The sequence below is a fragment of the Mus pahari genome, chromosome 12, assembly GCF_900095145.1.
Source record: "Mus pahari chromosome 12, PAHARI_EIJ_v1.1, whole genome shotgun sequence".
Taxonomy (NCBI): domain Eukaryota; kingdom Metazoa; phylum Chordata; class Mammalia; order Rodentia; family Muridae; genus Mus; species Mus pahari.
Window position 1 is genome coordinate 40,405,975 of NC_034601.1, and position 17,814 is coordinate 40,423,788.

General features: G+C 41.2%; 1 protein-coding gene across 8 annotated transcripts in view; it reads right to left on the reverse strand.

Moving 5' to 3' along the window:
• Positions 1–17,814, reverse strand: part of Phldb2 (pleckstrin homology like domain family B member 2) — a 212,503-nt gene that overhangs the window by 43,998 nt on the left and 150,691 nt on the right. For all 8 annotated transcript variants that reach the window (XM_029544559.1, XM_029544558.1, XM_029544557.1 and 5 more), the window contains 2 exons: positions 12,756–12,899; positions 11,524–11,661 (listed from right to left, as the gene is read on the reverse strand). In XM_029544559.1, the coding sequence (XP_029400419.1) occupies positions 11,524–11,661; positions 12,756–12,899 (282 nt within the window). The remainder of the gene's footprint in view (positions 1–11,523; positions 11,662–12,755; positions 12,900–17,814) is intronic.

The following is a 17,814-nucleotide window of genomic DNA, read 5'->3' on the forward strand; positions in this document are numbered from 1 at the left end:
GAGGGAGGGAGGGAGGGAGGGAGAGAGAGAGAGACAGAGAGAGAGAGAGAGAGAGAGAGAGACAGAGACAGAGACAGAGACAGAGAGAGACAGAGACAGAGAAAGACAGAGACAGAGACAGAGAGAGACAGAGAGAGACAGAGAGAGACAGAGAGAGGAAATCATTGTCAGGCCGATTCAAGCTTCAACAGAGTGGAATCAGGTAATTTGGAGACAATGCGTAGACACTCACCCTGCAGACACAAGTTTCCTTACAATGACACCACTCCCTGGAAAAGATAAAGAGGAAGGAAGAAAGGAAGAAAGGAAGGAAGGAAGGAAAGAAGGAAGGAAGGGACTGACTGTGTGAAATGAAGGAGACCCCAAAATCCAGCAGAGAAAAGAGGGAAGTGACTCATTCTATTTGGTATAACTGGTAACTACTACATGCAGTGGCAGTGTGGGCCCACAGAGCCCCTCTTGAATTTAACACCATTTGAAGGGGCATTTAGGCAAGAATCTTTCCTACTTAACTCTCAGTGTAAACAAATCTGCTGAGATTTACTGTCATCAGTGTGTTAAATGACTTATGTGTGCCTCTTCACACAAAAGATCCTTTTAAGAAGGTGAAGATTTCAAACAGTCCTGTGAGATTGTCTTTTTTTGTAATTTTTTTATACAAACAGTCATGATTTACTGCATAAACACATATGTAGATTCTTGAAAAAGATGTTATTGTTCAAATCTAAGAAGATGGTGTGGCATTAGCACCCACCTAGGTTGAGGAAAGTCTCCATATTTTTAAGTGATTTTAAATTTCAAAGGTATTTTACGAATGCATTTTATTTTCCTCAAAATAATTGAAGCCAGTAGTCATAAAGTTGAGAAGCCTGCCCCATTTACCAACCTAGAATAATTCTACGTCAGCATTAACAATGTACAAGACAGTTCTCCCAAGTTTCCACAGTTCATTTGCTTACTGCATGACTGGAGAAAACAAGCACACAGTTCACAGAGAAGCTGTTCACAGAGAGCAGAACGCACCACGTCTGCTAGGTCGAGGCACTCCTTTCAGAACCCATATTGGTCCCTTAATATAAACAGCAATACACACACTTGCTGATGTCTGGCTAAGAGAGTGTTATTTCCTGTGGATCAAAGACAGTGACACAGCAAAATAAGGGTATTCAAAAGAGAGTTCTATTTCTAAATACCGGGTCATCAGACTTAACAGCAACTCTAGTTCTAGACAGAAAATTATAAAAATAAAAAAAAAAAAACTATGCATCATAATTAAATACTAATGGGGTAAAACTTACAATATAAAGTTATTCTGGTCAGAAAGAGTGATGAGCTATTAGGTAATATGAAAAGCTACTGCCCTCCAACACGGGTCTCAGACCCAAAGACATTACCAAATCATTGCTGTATGTGTTCATCATTTCAAATTGTTAATAATAATAAACACAAATACATAACTTGTAAAAAAAAACAATACCTCATGTTTACTCAGCGCCTTCAGTCTGAGATGCTGGAAGCGTTTCACAATTCCATACAAGGGCGAGGTTAAAAAAATTATGCAAGCAGGCACCATTAGAACCTTCTGTGGCTTCACGGTGTGTACCAGGAATGCTCTGACCACCACTTAGGTCTCAGAGCAACCGCTCACTGGGGCCCAGTGCCAGGGCAAAGGAAGTGAGAGGGGAAGGATGCACAGAGGATTAGCTGTAGGTGGGCTCAGACAGATCACAGAGGTGACATCACTCCCTGGGAGCCCTGGGTAGGACAACTTGGAGCCAGAAAGAAACTAATACTCCTCTGCTCTATTGATAGAGCAGGAAACTATTAAGAGCTAAGGCACCGCCTTCCGCAAGGAAGGAAAAAAGTATTCCAGAGTTCCATGATTCTTGATTTCACATGTAAGTTATTAAAACAGAGTGTCCTTCCTTCTCCAAGGTTTAAGAAAGTAAAGGCTCCTCTTCTAAAGACCATCAACATAGGGGCATTTTCCCAAACACCAAAGCAGAAATGAATATAATATTTTCAAAAAGATTTGTTTCTCTTAAGATTTAAACCTATCTTAAAGAATTAAATGACTTTAAAATGTAACAAACTTTGCTCTGTTTAAAAATAAAGTTATATAAAGATAAAGTATTCTTCAACAAAAACCAAAATTACAAAACAATGGTCATAAATCCAAGAACGGAATAATGTGACCTCAGAGGCCGACTGCTCCTTTAGGGACCTCTCTTGGTTCGAGGTCTGCCTTGTTTGCTGGAGATTCAACTGGGTCAATGCCCATTGCTAGGTTCTGCCTGTTTTGAACATTTAACATAGATCTCCTGAAAGTTCTCTACTCATAAAATCAATGGTAAGCTAGTTACAGATAAATTAAAGTAGAGATCAGTGTACAAATGTAGGCATGATCAGTTGTCCCTCAGTAACTTCAAGAGATTGCTTCTGGGACCACCAAAATAAACAAAGTCCACACGTGTTCAAGCCTTATATAAAATGGTGTAGCATCTGCATGTAACCTACTAGATCCATCTGCATGGCTTAAATCACCTCTAGATTACTTATTATATTTAACACAATGCAAATGATGTGCAAACAGTTGTTATGTGGAACGGAGCAGGGAAATAATGGCATTTGTTACGTGTTGTTGTTTTGAGTGTCACTGACTCTTGATTAGCTGAATCTCTGAATATGAACTTCAGAGATGCAGACAGCTGGCTCTATTTGTTTTTTTTGCAGATGATTTGTTCGTTCATTCAATAAAGATTAAAAGAGCACTAACGGGAGACATTGTCCTTTCACTGAAAAAATGCTTTCAGCCCAGGGGTTCGCTGCTCTGGTTACACACTAAGATAACACATATTATATTTCCAAATCTTGCCTCAGTCACTACTACAGAGCTATAAAACAGATGAATAAACATTTTTTAAAAATCTCCTTCTGCTTTCGTCCATGTTGTCAAGTCGAGAACCTGGGCTTAGTCGTCTGGGACTAAGAGAGGCAATGGCAATTACAATTTCATCTTTCTCATGACACAAGACAGTAATTCAAACACCAATCAAATATTGTTCTCAAGGGCTGGGGAAGTGACTCAAACTTGAGGCCTTGAATTTGGGTTTCCAGACATGTGACCCTGATGTGGCAGCATGGATCTGTGATGCCAGCCTGGGAAGCTGGAGAGTCAGTTGGCCTGGTGTATTCTGTAATAAACAAAAACTGCCTCAAACAAGGACAAACACTCAAGGAAGCCTTCCGACCTCCACAGGAGTGTCATGCTCTCATGAGACATACACACAAAGGAAGAAAAGTCCTAAAGTCATTGATTCTACTGTCTTAACTTCACAGCATAAAAAAGCCTCTACTATAAGTAAGTTCCCAACTGTAGATTTTTTTTTTTTAAATACTTTCAAGGAAATGCTTTGAGTGAACCAAACAAAGGATGAACCATGACAGACCCTACATCCCAGTAACATCCAGGGAGGAGGATAGAGTTCAAGTTCAGGTGCCAATGACAGCTTTCAAATCATACAAAGACCAGGAAGTGTGTACTTTTACCCTAAACAATTTCAATTTATATGCAAGAGTAGCTAATATTTATTTAAATAACTCAAGACCAATCCACATAACAGTACTTATTTTTCTAGTTTTTTTGGTTAGAAGACTCATGTAAGTTTTCTCTCTTCTCAGTTGTATTCTTCAAGAAAGACACTGAAATGTAACTTGCTGACTTTGTGTGAATGTCTAATAGCATACCTGTGATGGCTATTCCTAGTTGTCAAGTTGACTACATCTAGAATGAACTTACAACTCAGAAATGGAGGGCACACCTGTGATCTAGATCTTGAATCTGTAACACACAGGTTTCTGACCTGGATCTTGACATGAGGATCTTGAGGGATAGTGGTCATGAAAAGCTTAGGCCCAGGCAAGGTAGTACATGCCTTTAACCAAAGGAGACTGAGGCAAACAGATCTTTGAGTTCAAGGTCAGCCTAGGACCAATCAAATCCCAGATCTAGGTGTAGTAACACACACCTTTAATCTGGGCCACAGCTTCTGCTGGGGGCCTACATAGGGACATTGGAAGAAGGAAGAGTCACTCTTCTTACTTGCACTTACTTGCCAGCGCATCTGTTGGAACCTACTTCTTTAGGATTCCAGGTTATACAGAAGGCCAGCCAAAACAACTAGCTTCCTGGGACTAAGCAACTACTAGATTCTCGGACTTTCCTTTCACAGGTGCCCATTGTGGGTTAGTTGGACTGCAGATTGTTAAGTCATTACAATAAATTATGTTAATATATAGAGACATTCCATAAGTTCTGTGACTCCAGAGAATCCTGACCAATACAATACCCAAAATATCTTTAGGTAAATGAGAAAGATCATTTTACCACAAGTAAACCTGCAACTCTCAATAACCAGGTGCTTCAAGGTCATCCTGAAAAGATGCCAGATAAAACAAAGGACACCCAGTTACATTTGACTTCAAATGAGTAACTAATATTTTTGTGTAAGCACAATCCACATTTTGCCTGAGGTATAGATTTAAAGACTTGTTCTCCGCTTAGCTGAAATTCAAGCATAACCAAGTTTCCTGTACTTATACTTACTAGTTCTCCCAATTCTGCTTGCTTAAAAAAAATGGTATCAAGAATTAAGATCCACTTTTGTAATTTTCTAATGCTCTAACTCATATCACAGCACAGAGTAGGCACTCAGACCATGCTAATGCACAAAGCCCTGGCTCAGATCTAGCAAGGGTTAGATCTGTGATCCGGAAACCATGGGGATTGTGGGATTTATTTACCTGGCATGTATTTACACAGTTAATGGATACTCTGTGTATAAAATCTAGGTAAATCTGAACAGATGACTGCTGTAATCAAGAAACACTAGAAAAAAACCAAGTAAGTCCCATCTGGAATCCAGTTGGTTTAATCCTCAAATCCCATATTCCAGCTCCACTTACTTTAGCTTGGGAGCTGACTTTGAAACATAAGAAAGAGGCCCCAGGAAAGGGCCAATGCCTCCTCACCCTAAATGTGACCTGGCAAATGTGCTCAACCCTGGAATTCACACCTGAGAGGAATGTGAGCCAGGCTTATACCCTCAACCCTTCCCCCACCCCCACCCCCTCCTCCAACATCCAGCTAAGAGGGAAGGAAAGGGAGGAAGTAGTCCTCTGGCAAGATAATAATAAGGATGAAAAATGTAGCCACTTCATATACAGGAACATTTGCTTATTGTAGAAAAGCCAGGACATCAAAGAATTTCAGCTTCCATTCGGGAGTATATGTTAGGGACAGTGACCTATGCTTCAGTTTCAATGCACAGCTCAGTGTGTATATTCGAGGATGCCCACAACGCCACACTGTAACTGTGCAGAGAAACAAACAAGAGTCATGTTCTAAGGAAATGATGGCCTGAGTTTTATGACTACCATCTGGGTAATGGATGAAAAAAAAAATCTTTACCAGAAGTAAGGAAGTGAAAGGTGTGGCCTTTCCTTTAAATATCACATTCGCTTTTCAGTTCAAGTGACTATTTTACTTCCTGTATGCTAAGATACACAGATGAAGCACAGATAATCTCAAAATAGAGGAGGCTGAAAACCTATTTTTAATATGGTCAAAAATAGACAAAGACAGAAGAAAAGCATATATACCAGATGTGCCTGTGCACACTTTCTCCCCAAATAAAGCTCTGCTTTTAAAGTATGGAGGGAATAGAAGAAAAGCAAGAGCCTTCTCAACATTTCCAAACCCATCCAGGGATTATGGGAGCCTGGGCCTATGGTGCATGGAGTCTCTCCACAGTGTCATCAAGGTAAACTCCCCCCTCTCCTTTGCTTGATTAAATTTGAAGGAAGGTGAATGTTCTTTTTCTTAGTGTATCACTAAATGAACGCTCCCTCTGAGTTTACGTGGAAGTCAGGAACTCGTATTTGTTCAGGGTGTTTCTACATTTATAGTGACTGAATCTGTGGTATAGTTACTATCCCAGAATAGCAACAGGCAGGGGACCTTTATCTCAAGAGTCCACATGGAAATAAACTGACTGTGGTTCCTTAAGAGGAGTGAAGGGTTAGACCAAGAACCAATAGAAAAATGGTTAGTAGGGCTGCAGAGATGGCTCAGCCATTAAAGGCTAGGCTTACAACCAAAACTATAAGAAAAAAAATGCTTAGTAAATATATAATAGAATATTATCCATGTTTTATTTTGTATGTATAAGCACAAGTATAGTTTACATTTTATGTGGTATCGTAAAATTTCAATGCATAATATGAACAACTTTAAATAAGTAAATAAAATACTAGTCCTCAAATTAGGTAAAATAAATAAAACAAAAGACCAAGGAAACACTGTCAGTAATTTCATATCAAGATCTGAACTCCATTGTGATATTAAGCACCTTCTCTGTGTTTCTAAGGCCTTCCTTGTCTGCAAGTAATTAGGGCAGGTACCTGAAGAGATGGCTTAGCAGTTCAGAGCACTGGCATCTCTTCCGGGGGACCGGAGTTCAATACCCAGCACCCACACAATGGCTCCTAACTATCTGTAACTCCAATTCTAGGAGGATCTGATGCCCTCTTCTGGACTCCTTGGAGATTTCGCACACATGGTGCATGGACTAGGCAAAACACACAAATACCCATGAAATAAAATTAAATAAATCTTCACAAGACCAAGGGCCTCTCCTCTAGGCCAGGAAGTGGGAGGGTTGTGGAGCAGAGGGATCGGGGTTATAGGGGATTTTCGGAGAAGAAACTAGGAAAGGGGACAGCATTTGAAATGTAAATCAAGAAAATATCTAAAATCAATCAATCAATCAATAAATCCCCCCTCCCCCCGCCATAGATGGAAAGTAGAGCAGAATTACAGGATGTGCTAGGAGCATGTGGACCAGAGCTTGCCCACTGGGGAGGTCTTTTAGGGTTTGGCTTTCCTCATTCTCCACTCTGTATCTGAGCAAAGTGACAGGTGTGTGGGGAGGGAAACCTAATCCCAAAGGGCAAAGGCCGTTTCCTCCTTCTGTCTTACACTCTGGCTTGGCTGGCAGTGTGATCCCAGGCCTCTGGCATGTGCACTTGGGCAGACTACCCCAGCTGTCCTGACACTTGGCTGCGCACAGCTCTTTAGCAGGTGTTTGGCTCAGTTTCCTTTGGTCATGCCCAGCCTGAACTGGCTGTTAGCAGGGGAGTCCAAGGACAATACTCCCAAAACACACTGGGCAATATTTTGGAAGCAACTACAGGCTGGATAAAAGGTGGTAACAATGTTTTCTTTATCACACTGGCCAGAGAGGGAAATAAATATCTAACAACCCCTGATGATGCAAACAATAAAGGACGGTGGTAAAAGTTCTAAAAGAACAATAGAGGGATATGCTCTCGGCTTGAAAACGCTGAGAAAGCTTTTTTGATAAACTAATAGGAAAATTGTGCCCTTGAAGACAGAAACAAGATGTGGACTGTGTGGAAGGGAGATGGGGAAGAGGCAGCTGAGACTGGACTGGGTTGGGAGTGGGAAAGGTAGAGAATGAATCTCAGAACAAACCTTGAGCAAGCCACAGTGAGAACGGTGTGAGTCGTGGGGAGAAGCGTGACAGTTCACAGTAACATTTACATGTGTACAACGTGCCCCTCGCTCTATCCCAGTGTGCTTGTGTTAAGGCTAACAGAATTCTATGACCTAGCTTCTATTTTCAAAAAGAATTACCATGGTTGATGTAAAGGGAATTGACCAAAGGCATGGATGGGGATGGATGGAAGAGGCAGAAACCAAAAAGTGTCAGGAAAAGATTTTGTTGAATTCAAAGAAAAAAGTTGTCAGTGGGGATACAGAGAATCCCTGTGTCACAGATTAAGTGATGGTGAAGATTGTGTTAAAATCAGCATCCAGGTTCCTGCTGGAGCAGTCAGATGGGTAAACTTAAACATTCTTAGATTCAGGAAAATGGAGGATAAGGTAGGGGGAGACGAAGCAGAGGTGGCCCACCAGGAGTAGGAAATTAATAGTTTCATTATGGATATATTCAGTTGAAAACAACTATAAAATATTGATGGGGAGGTGTCAGGCAGGCTGCACAACTTCAGAAAAGAGTTGCAGACAAGAGGTGTGCACGTGGGTGAGCAGGATACCAGGTCATTTGAAGCCATGGCTTTTTAAAGAAACACCAGGATAATGAAAAAGCTGAGTTCAGATCATGGATGAATACCAGAGAGATACAAGTAAGAGAAAGGTAGCCAAGGGCATTGCTCAGTCTACAAAGTGCTTGCCAGTAAAATAGAAGGATCCCCAAAGTCCATATTTAAAAAAAAATCCATGTGTGGTAGGACATTTGGGGAGGCAGGGACAGGTGATCTCTGGGGCTCATTAGCCAGCCAGCTTAGTTGAATTACAGGCCAATGAGAGACCCAATCTCTAAAAAGCAAGATGGGTGATGGTTCAGCAGGTAAGAGCATTGATGACCAGATATGGATCCCTATGATCCACACGGTGGAAGGCAAGCATCAACTCTTCTAAGTTGTTCTCTGATCTCCACACATGCCATCACACGTGTGAACAGAGAATAATTTATAAAGAGCCAGGCAGATGGTGCCTGAAGGTCAGCCTGAGGTTGACCTCTGGTCTCCACCTGAGCCTGTACACATGTGCACACACAGAGACAACCCACTCCCCCGCCCCAACACATACACAACACAAGAGAAATAACACCAGAAATAGAGGAGCAGAGGACAAAGTTGGAGAAGGCAGAAAAAAAAAAGTCAAGGGAAAAATTCTCCAATGTATTAAACACCACTTAGGAGCCTCACCACAGGAGGTCGAAAAAGCACAGAGTGGGCTGGGAACTGCTGAATTCCTTAGGAGTCTTAAAAGGAGAAGTTTGATGGAGCGGTGGAGACTAAGCCAACTGGAATGGGAAGGACACTGAATCAGCAATTGGAGACGCAGTGTCTGCTGGCAAAACTGTTTGAGAAACTTAGGATGCAGACAGAAGGAATCTGTTTATTTTAACTGATTATAGTCTGAGATATTAAAGGTAGCATGTTTACAGTAGAAATGCGGTAAATTGGCAAGGTTTATGTAGAAACACTCAAGACTTGAGAAGGTGATATGGAACCGCACTTGAAGGGTGTTCAAATGGTGGCCTTTGATGGGAGGAAAGAACTTTTCCTTAGGTAAAGAAGACTAACTGGTTCCCGCTGAGGGGTCAGGGAGAACCAGAAATGTGAACACAGACGCCAGAAATTCCTATGTCGGAAAATGTTCGAAGAAGGTTATTTATGAAGTAGGATAATTCTGCCAAACCGTGGTAAGTTGTTACTCTCTCCGTTTGGCTGTCTAGAATATGTAGTGGAGTGACACCATCTGGCGCAGTCTTTGTTTCCAAACCCCCTGCTCTTGGAGCCCCTTACCCAAAGCCAGTTTCTGACATTTTCCACACCATGTGATGAGAGACAATAACTCCACCTGCCACGGCCCACTAATCCCCTGACAGCTGTGGATCTGGCCCACATCCTACACTCTGCTTCTTCAATAGCCTGTCAGGAGGGATGAAGGTGGCTTCTGGGCTCCTTTCTGACAAGACTGCAGGATTTCCACCTTAGTTCTCGAACATGGAACAGCTTTCTCTGGGAAGTCAGGGCCAGCATTAGCTCAACTCGCTTTACTTTTGTGAATCTGATGCTAACAACTGAGAAGGGCACAAGATGCATCTATGGGAAGACAGCTACATGGTCAGGGGCAGCCGAATGTTCACAGGGAACATGATGCCCCATTTTTAGGTCCCATGGCACAAACTACAGTATGAGAACTACAGTATAATTTAATTTAATTAGTATTTTTAAATAGTAAAATGCTAAGTATACAAAAAAAAACCTCAAAAAACAAAACAAAACAAAAAAAACCAGTGATATCTGATACCACTAAAAAAAGTTTCTGGTTATCACAATACAAAGTGTCTGAAAAAGAAGATTAGTCATTAACCAAGCCTTCTGTATTTCAGTGTATATGGGGGTGAGGAACATCTACACGCTATGGCACACATGTGGGGGTCAGAGGACAACAGGTGTTAACCTTTTTGTTTCACTTTGTTTGAGGTGGGATCTCTCTTGTTTTGCCACTGTGTTGTGTAAAGCAGGCTAGTTGCCCTAAGAGTTTCTTCCTGTCTCCACCTCCCATCTTGCTAGAGGAAAGCTTGGATTACACAGGCCCCCACATCTGACTCTTCACTGGGGTTCCAGGCTGCTAGGCTTGCACAGCAGGGTTTTTAACCCGCTGAGCATTGGTCCTGTTCCCAAGCCCCCTACACTAGGCTCACACAGTTAACCCTTTGATTTCATTGTGAGCTACAGGGAAACATGCCCATCACCCAAATAGGTTCCTTGGAATTCCAAAGGCTGGTCTTAAAGGTGCATAGATAAGGTCGATAATGAAGAGGCTGGACAGTTTAATTTTGACATTCAAAAAATCAGAAAATGAACTGGAATATGAACATCAGCTTGGATTTCTGACCAAGTAATTCTGGGCTCAGCCTTTGGCAATGAGATCCATTGCCCTTCTTTAAGGCACCCAACAAATAGGAGCCTTTCAAGGAACTCACATGCAGTCGAAATTCCTTCCACACAAGAGCAGTAGAACATACTCAAACCAAACCATTTGTTTCTTTGTCTCTGCCTAATAGAGTACAAGGCAGTCAGGAAAAGAATGTGTTAAATCTTGTTTGCTTCTTGCTAACCCAATTTGGAATTTTATTTTTAATTTTAGGCTTAGTTCAGCTGTTGCTAAATCACAATGGAAAAGGAACGTATACTATTGCCAAGAGAGGGGAATTCCTCACTAACAAACTAACACTTTTAACTCTTAAGTACTGGTAGCAATGTTCCCTGTTTTCCCTAGTGGCTATCAGCTCATAGTCAACTGTAACCTGGAAAGCATAAACAAGACCTCATCACGGTGTCACCTGTGGCCTGTAGATCACTTGGCAGTGTGTGGGGGGACCTCCTCTGGAAACAACACCACCTTTATTCACAGAACAGGGCACTTTTACTGGGGACAGTGGCAAGGCCAAAAGGGGGGAGATGAACGGGAACCATTCATCCTATTAGTGAACAGAAAAGTCAACAGAAACTAGGCACCTTTGTTTGACTATGCCCAAGGTAACCTGCTCAGTACACGAAAAATCATAAAATACTAAAATTTAAAAAACACACAGTCGAATCAAAAAAGGAGAAATACCAATGGGGGAATAAAAAAGAACTCACTCATCAAGCAGGACCAGACTGCCATGAAATACCTGGATTTCTCAGCATCTGATGCCTGGTTCCTGGCGTGTCTTGATGTTTGTTTGGGATAACAGAGGACCTTAGAACTTTTTTTCTAGAGCCACATTCATCAGGAACATGATGCAAACAGTCCAAATCAATGCGATTTCATTTTATATTTAAATTCCAATAGTTGGGAAACCCCCCTGCCCCCCGAATTTTCCCCTTAAAACGCACATTCTATCATAGTCTGTTTACCTTGGTCTTCTCGCCTACGATGTTCTTTTCTAGTTCCGTGATTTTCCGGTTTAGATGATCTAGAATCTCCTTTTCCTTCATGAGCTCGGCCGTCTCGGATTTCTGTTCTCCATCCAAAAGAGCGCATTCCATATCCAACTAAGGACACAGAAGGAAGGTCAGAAGCATCTCACCTTCAGGAACCACTGCCCACAGAGGAGCAGGTTTAACAGATTCTCAACGATTGTTACGGACCAGCCTGATTGTAGGGTCCAGGGAGCCAGCATGAGGCTTACGAATGTCTGCCTAAGAAAGCCAAGGGGGCCTACGATGTATTGGCTTAAAATGTTAGTTAGCTGGCCACTTAAAAGTTTCCTACTATAACTTCTATTTAGGGATATTTTGCCTGTTTGCTTAGGCTCTAGCTCAAGAATGAACTTGGGTACAACCAGCTCTTGTTTGTCCCTGGAGCCTGAGGAGCAAATGTCATCTTAGCCCTATTAGAGAGGCCCACATTCCTCGGGGATTTCAGGGGGTACAGGAGACAACAGGTGAGGAATCCCCTCACTGTACTCTCAGGGCCATTGGCACCATCTGTGAGTGCTGACATGTGGACCCCACCCCTACCCCAAGCAGGATTCTGTGTCTTCTACCACTCCCTAATGATAACATTAAAACTGACACTATCTTTTACTTCTATTAGACAAGCAACTCTACGAAGCTGTTCTGCAAAGCTATAGAAAGTTGGCCTTGTGTTTAATTCACATGTGCATCTCCTTATAGATTCTATAACAACTCATAGTAAGAAGGCTCAAAGAATGTAAGTTGGATTTGAACTGGAACATTTTATAAATATAGGCTAATTTACAATCAGAAAGCACATATTGTACTAACCAAAAAAGCTTAGCTAGATATAAACTATGTTAAAGCTGGCTGTAATATGTTTATGTCATCAGATTACACACACACACACACACACACACACACACACACAGAGAGAGAGAGAGAGAGAGAGAGAGAGAGAGAGAGAGAGAGAATGGAAGACAGGGCATTCTACAAATAATTCCCACTGAATAAATGTTTGCTTATGTTGACCTCTATGTAGTCTCCTCTCAGGCCTATGCCACCATGAACAGAAATATCTTTAAGCTGATGGGAAAAACAAAACAAAACAAAACAAAGCAAAACAAAAACAAACCCCCAAAATTCCCAGAGAAATGGAAGACAGCAGATGTTGAGCTTCCAGCTTATACCTCTCTGGAAGACTCATCCATTTGGTCATTTATATCTTTGATTTTCTGCTCAAGTTCCTCAAGGTTGTTCAGAATCACCATCCGGGCATCTTCCATTGCAGCCAACTCTTGAGTCCTCTGTTCCTCACCTATATCCTCTGGGGTCTGTGTTCAAGCAAAACAGAAATGGGTTATTTACATTTCAGTTCTAGTATTTTCCTATTAGACTTATATAAAGCAGCTTCAAAGCTTAGTCTTGTCCTCCATGTGGGTACAGGAAACATTGTCTGGGAGGGCCAGCAGAGGCTAGAGGAGCCTTTCTTTTCTTTTCTTTTCTTTTTTTTTTGTAAAAGAACAAAATAAATCAGTTTAAAAAGCACTTTAAAAGTATGTCTGGGACAGTTTCATTGAACTACCATGGGTGTTTTTCTGTAGAGACGACTTTGTTCTACTCAATTATATAATAGATAAGAGCCAACAAACCAACCTCAATTCATAAATTTGTATTGTTGCTACAGCTCCAAAAACTAAGAGGCTGTCCAGACTAGGAAGTGGCAGAATGTAGAGGTGAGGTGGCTTCTCCAGTGTGACAAAGTTTAACACACACACACACACACACACACACACACACACACACACACACACACACCCCAAGGAACCAGAAACAAAGCAGGACCTTTGAAACTTTCCTTCAGAGGATCTCTCAGTATGTCACGAGCTTCCTTGAAAGCTCCACCCATAGAAAGAAGTCTTTTAAATGTGTAGCCACAATACTAGGTATTGCTGTCAGAGATTCTTCTGAATGAATATTTACACTTACTTATTTGCTTCTTATATGAGGTGGACATCAATTTTGTTTGTTTTGCTATTTAGGGGAAGAGCACATTAGTCTGTCATGACAATGCCACACAATGTGAAAGGCCACGTTTGATACTGCTAGTGGTCGTCTTGTGTGTTGTATGAATTCACTCTTTATTAACCTTGTCTTACAGCTCTTCTTCATATATGGCAAATACATCAACAGAACTGAAAATAGGACACTGGTCACCATTTTTTTCATTGAAAAAAAAAAAAACAAACCAAACCAAGTTTCATGGAAAGTGATGAGAACATCCAACATGTGGGGTGACAGTGAGTTCTCATTGTCCCACCCATTCAATGATAAATGCTGGGGGAAGACATGGATACTGTGGATGATATACAAAGCCCACCATTCCCACTGTTTACAAAGAAAACAGACTACATTAAAAACGCCTCTTCTACCCTGGAGTCTGGATTACCTGTGCTGAGTGTCACCAGGAAAAAATAAAATTTTTCTGTATAAAAAGAGATGCCAGGGCTTTTTATAATATTATTTGATTTTCATATCTCGGGGAATAAAGCTATTTTGAGGATGAGTATATCAGTGATCAAACATTCTACAACTTAAATATGAAAGCAGCACCTTGGTTAAGGAAATCCTTGCAGATTTTTCTTTAATAGTTAAAAAGAGTATTCTCAGGCCATGGTGATACGTGCTTATAATCCCAGGATGTGGGAGCCGAGGCAAAAGTCTTGCTGAGACTTGATAGTTAACATGATCTACACAGCAAGGTTGAGGCTAGCCTGAACTACATGAGTAGCTGAAGTCTCAGAAAAGCCAAACCAAAGCAATCAACCAAGCTAACAAACAAACTCCGCCGTAGTCAGATTAACCAATGGTCCTTTCACCTAAGCTCAGCTATCAGGTTCACTTATTTTGTTTTCTGGTCCTCATATACTTTTAAGACAATGTCTACCCTGTCGTATTCCATTATTCATCCATATTTGTCATGTCTTTGTCCCATTTTGTAGTTCCAAAAGGAGGCAGAATGACTACAAATTCACACCCTTGGCCCAGTGTGGTGGCTTTCACCTTTGACCCAGCATTTGGGAAGTAGAGGCAAGCGTATCTCTATGAGTTTAAGGCCAGCCTGGGCTACATAGGGAAAATCCTATTTCAAAAACTAAGCTAAACCAAACTAAACTAAACTAAAATCTATACCTTAGTAGGGTAGAACAAGGGCACGTAGGCCTTTCAAGCTCTGACATCTGGGTTTGTTTTATTGTCATCTTAAATCTACTCTCTTACCTGCTAATGAAACAACTGTTGACCTTTCTATCACAAAGAGTAAAGTTTACTGTCTCAATGTTTTAGGACAGGAGGAGTGTCGAACTGAATGGTGCTCAAAGTCATTGCCCAGTAATCACAGCAGGAAAGCCTCTGAAGGCCCGTATCCTGTTGGGTCAGCGTTGCGTATTAGGTTTCTACTTCCAACATGGTTTAAATATATCTGTCCCCAGTGGAAGAAAGCATTAACAGAAGACAAACAAATGAACAGTGGGCAAGCTGTACACTCTGTGGGCAAGGAGTGACGGCGACAGCGGAAGGAAACGCTCAGTATTTACACGACGCAAGGCTTTTAGAAGGGTTATCAGACGTGACAAAATGTTTAACAGACACAAGGCTACTCATTTCAATAAGTATACTCAAGGGTTTTTGGAAGTGGTTGGCATATATGCAAGAAGAATTTTAAAACCGAAGGCTGTGTTGTTGTTGTTTTAAGGTTTATTTATATTTATGTTTTGCCTGTATGCCTCTCAGTGTCCAAGGGGGGGTAAGAAGAGTGAGTCAGAGCCCCTGGAACCGGGGTTAAAAGAGTTGTGAGTTTTCTAGAGTGGTTACTTGGAATTGAACCCGGATACTCTGCAGGAGCAGCAAGTAGGAACCACTGAGCTATCTCTCTATCCACCAAACCGAATGTATTGTGACACAACGGAATGAAAATTGTATTGCAATCGCATACATTAATGGAATAAAGAAAATCTGTGGAGAAGCAACCTCATGGCAGCAGACGCATAGCTTTAATTAATTGCAGGATGATGAGAAAGGAAAACTTTAAACAGAATATCCTTTACTTCAATGGTGTATTTTATAGTATGTTTGTATTTTTATTATACTTTTATATCCAATTTTATAGTAATATGTAGAAATACATTCTTTCCGTAGCCATACTGCACAGGAATGTGCATCAGTAAATATGGCATCTTTGAAGTAACTTGGTCTACAAAAAGAAAAAGAAGAGAGGATAGAGATAAGCACACACACACACACACACACACACACACACACACACACACACACTTTTTGTAGATTTCCTGCAGCGAGCTTGGGTGCATGGCTTTTCACTATAGATGGAACAATTACCAAAAATATAGGTCAGGAGCTGCCTGTGGGTTTGTTGTGTCAGGGGGTGGTAGATAGCTTCACAAAGGACATTCAAAGGAGCGTATTTCCGAGGAATTGTTCGTTTTTCAGTGTTCAGCAAAGGTTAGTAAATTTCAGGTTTTCTAAATGGTGGACAAATGCTTTTTAAGGTAAGTTTCGCGTGTTTTCTATGTACCTCTACTCTCCACTTTCCCACTCAACATTTTAACCAATAACAACCACTGTGCTTTGTTAAGCAAATGATCTAGGAGCACTATTAGGGTAGGAACACCCCAAACAGTGGGCCAGGAAGTTTGCCTAAGTCTTCTGCTTCTGTTCTTGAGTTAATAATATCTACATTTGAAAAGTCAGTGAAAACCCATCCCTTGGTTTTCACGGCTCACTTGCATCATAACATGCTTGGTGGCAATCAGTGATGAGTTTGATGTTACTAGGATCAACTAATACAGTCTGGAACAATGGACCCTGCACTAAGTTCCAGGGCCTCCAATTCCACAAGGCCTTACTTGGGCAAATTAAAACATCTGCCAGGATCTGCTTGTTTAGATAAGCTTTGTTGTCAAAGCCTTCTCCCAGAAGTCAGCCTACTAGATATGCACTCACTGATAAGCGGATATTAGCCCAGAAACTTAGAATACCCAAGATACATTTTGCAAAACAGAAGAAAACCAAGAAGGATGACCATTGGGTGGATACTTCATTCCTCCTTAGAATAAGGAACAAAATACTCATGAAAGGATATAGATACAGAGACAAAATTTAGAGCTAAGATGAAAGGATGGACTATCCAGAGCCTACCCCATCTGGGAATCCATCCCATCATCAGCCACCAAACCTAGATACTAATGCTCATGCCAGCAAGATTCTGCTGAAGGGACCCTGATATTGCGGCCTCTTGTGAGGTTATGCCAGTGCCTGACAAACACTGAAGTGGATGCTCACAGCCAGCTATTGGATGGAACACAGGGTCCCCAATGGAGGAGCTAGAGAAAGTACCCAAGGACCTGAAGGGGGCTGCAACCCTGTAGGTGGAACAACAATATGAACTAACCAGTACCCCCTGAGCTCGTGTCTCTAGCTGCATATGTAGCAGAAGATGGCCTAATCGGTCATCATTGGGAATAGAGGCCCCTTGGTCTTGCAAACTTTATATGACCCAGCACAAGGGAAGGCCTGGGCCAAGTAGTGGGAGTGGGTAGGTAGGGGAGCAGCGGCAGGGGGGTATAGGGAACTTTCGGGATAGCATTTGAAATGTAAATAAAGAAAATAATAATAATAATAATAATAATAATAATAATAATAATAATAACAAAAGAACATATCCAATAAAAGAAAAAAAAAGAAAGAAAAAAAAAGAGAGAGAGAGAGTACACAGCACAATAGTGTTAACAAAAAAAATCAAAGCCACACTCCATAAAGAAGAAGGAATAGAAAACAAAAAATTGTGGAAAATCACAAGTCTGTAAGGAAGTGGCTGATAATAATAATTTGCCTGAGTATCTGACAACTGATATATGTATATACATATATATATATAATATGACATATTATATATAAATAATATATAATACACTTTATATAATACATAGCATATATAAATATGTTATATATAATGTGTACAGATGTTTTGCCTGCATCTATGTCTTTGCACCTTGTGCCATATAAAGATAGCGCCCATGGAGGGCAGAAGAAGGCATCTGATTCCCTGGAACTGGAACAATGGGCCACTGTTTGCTGCCATGGGTACTGGGACTGTACCCATGTCCTCTGGAAGAGCAGCCAAAACACTGAGTCATCTCTTTAACCTCAACCCGATAACTTTGCATTCCTCAA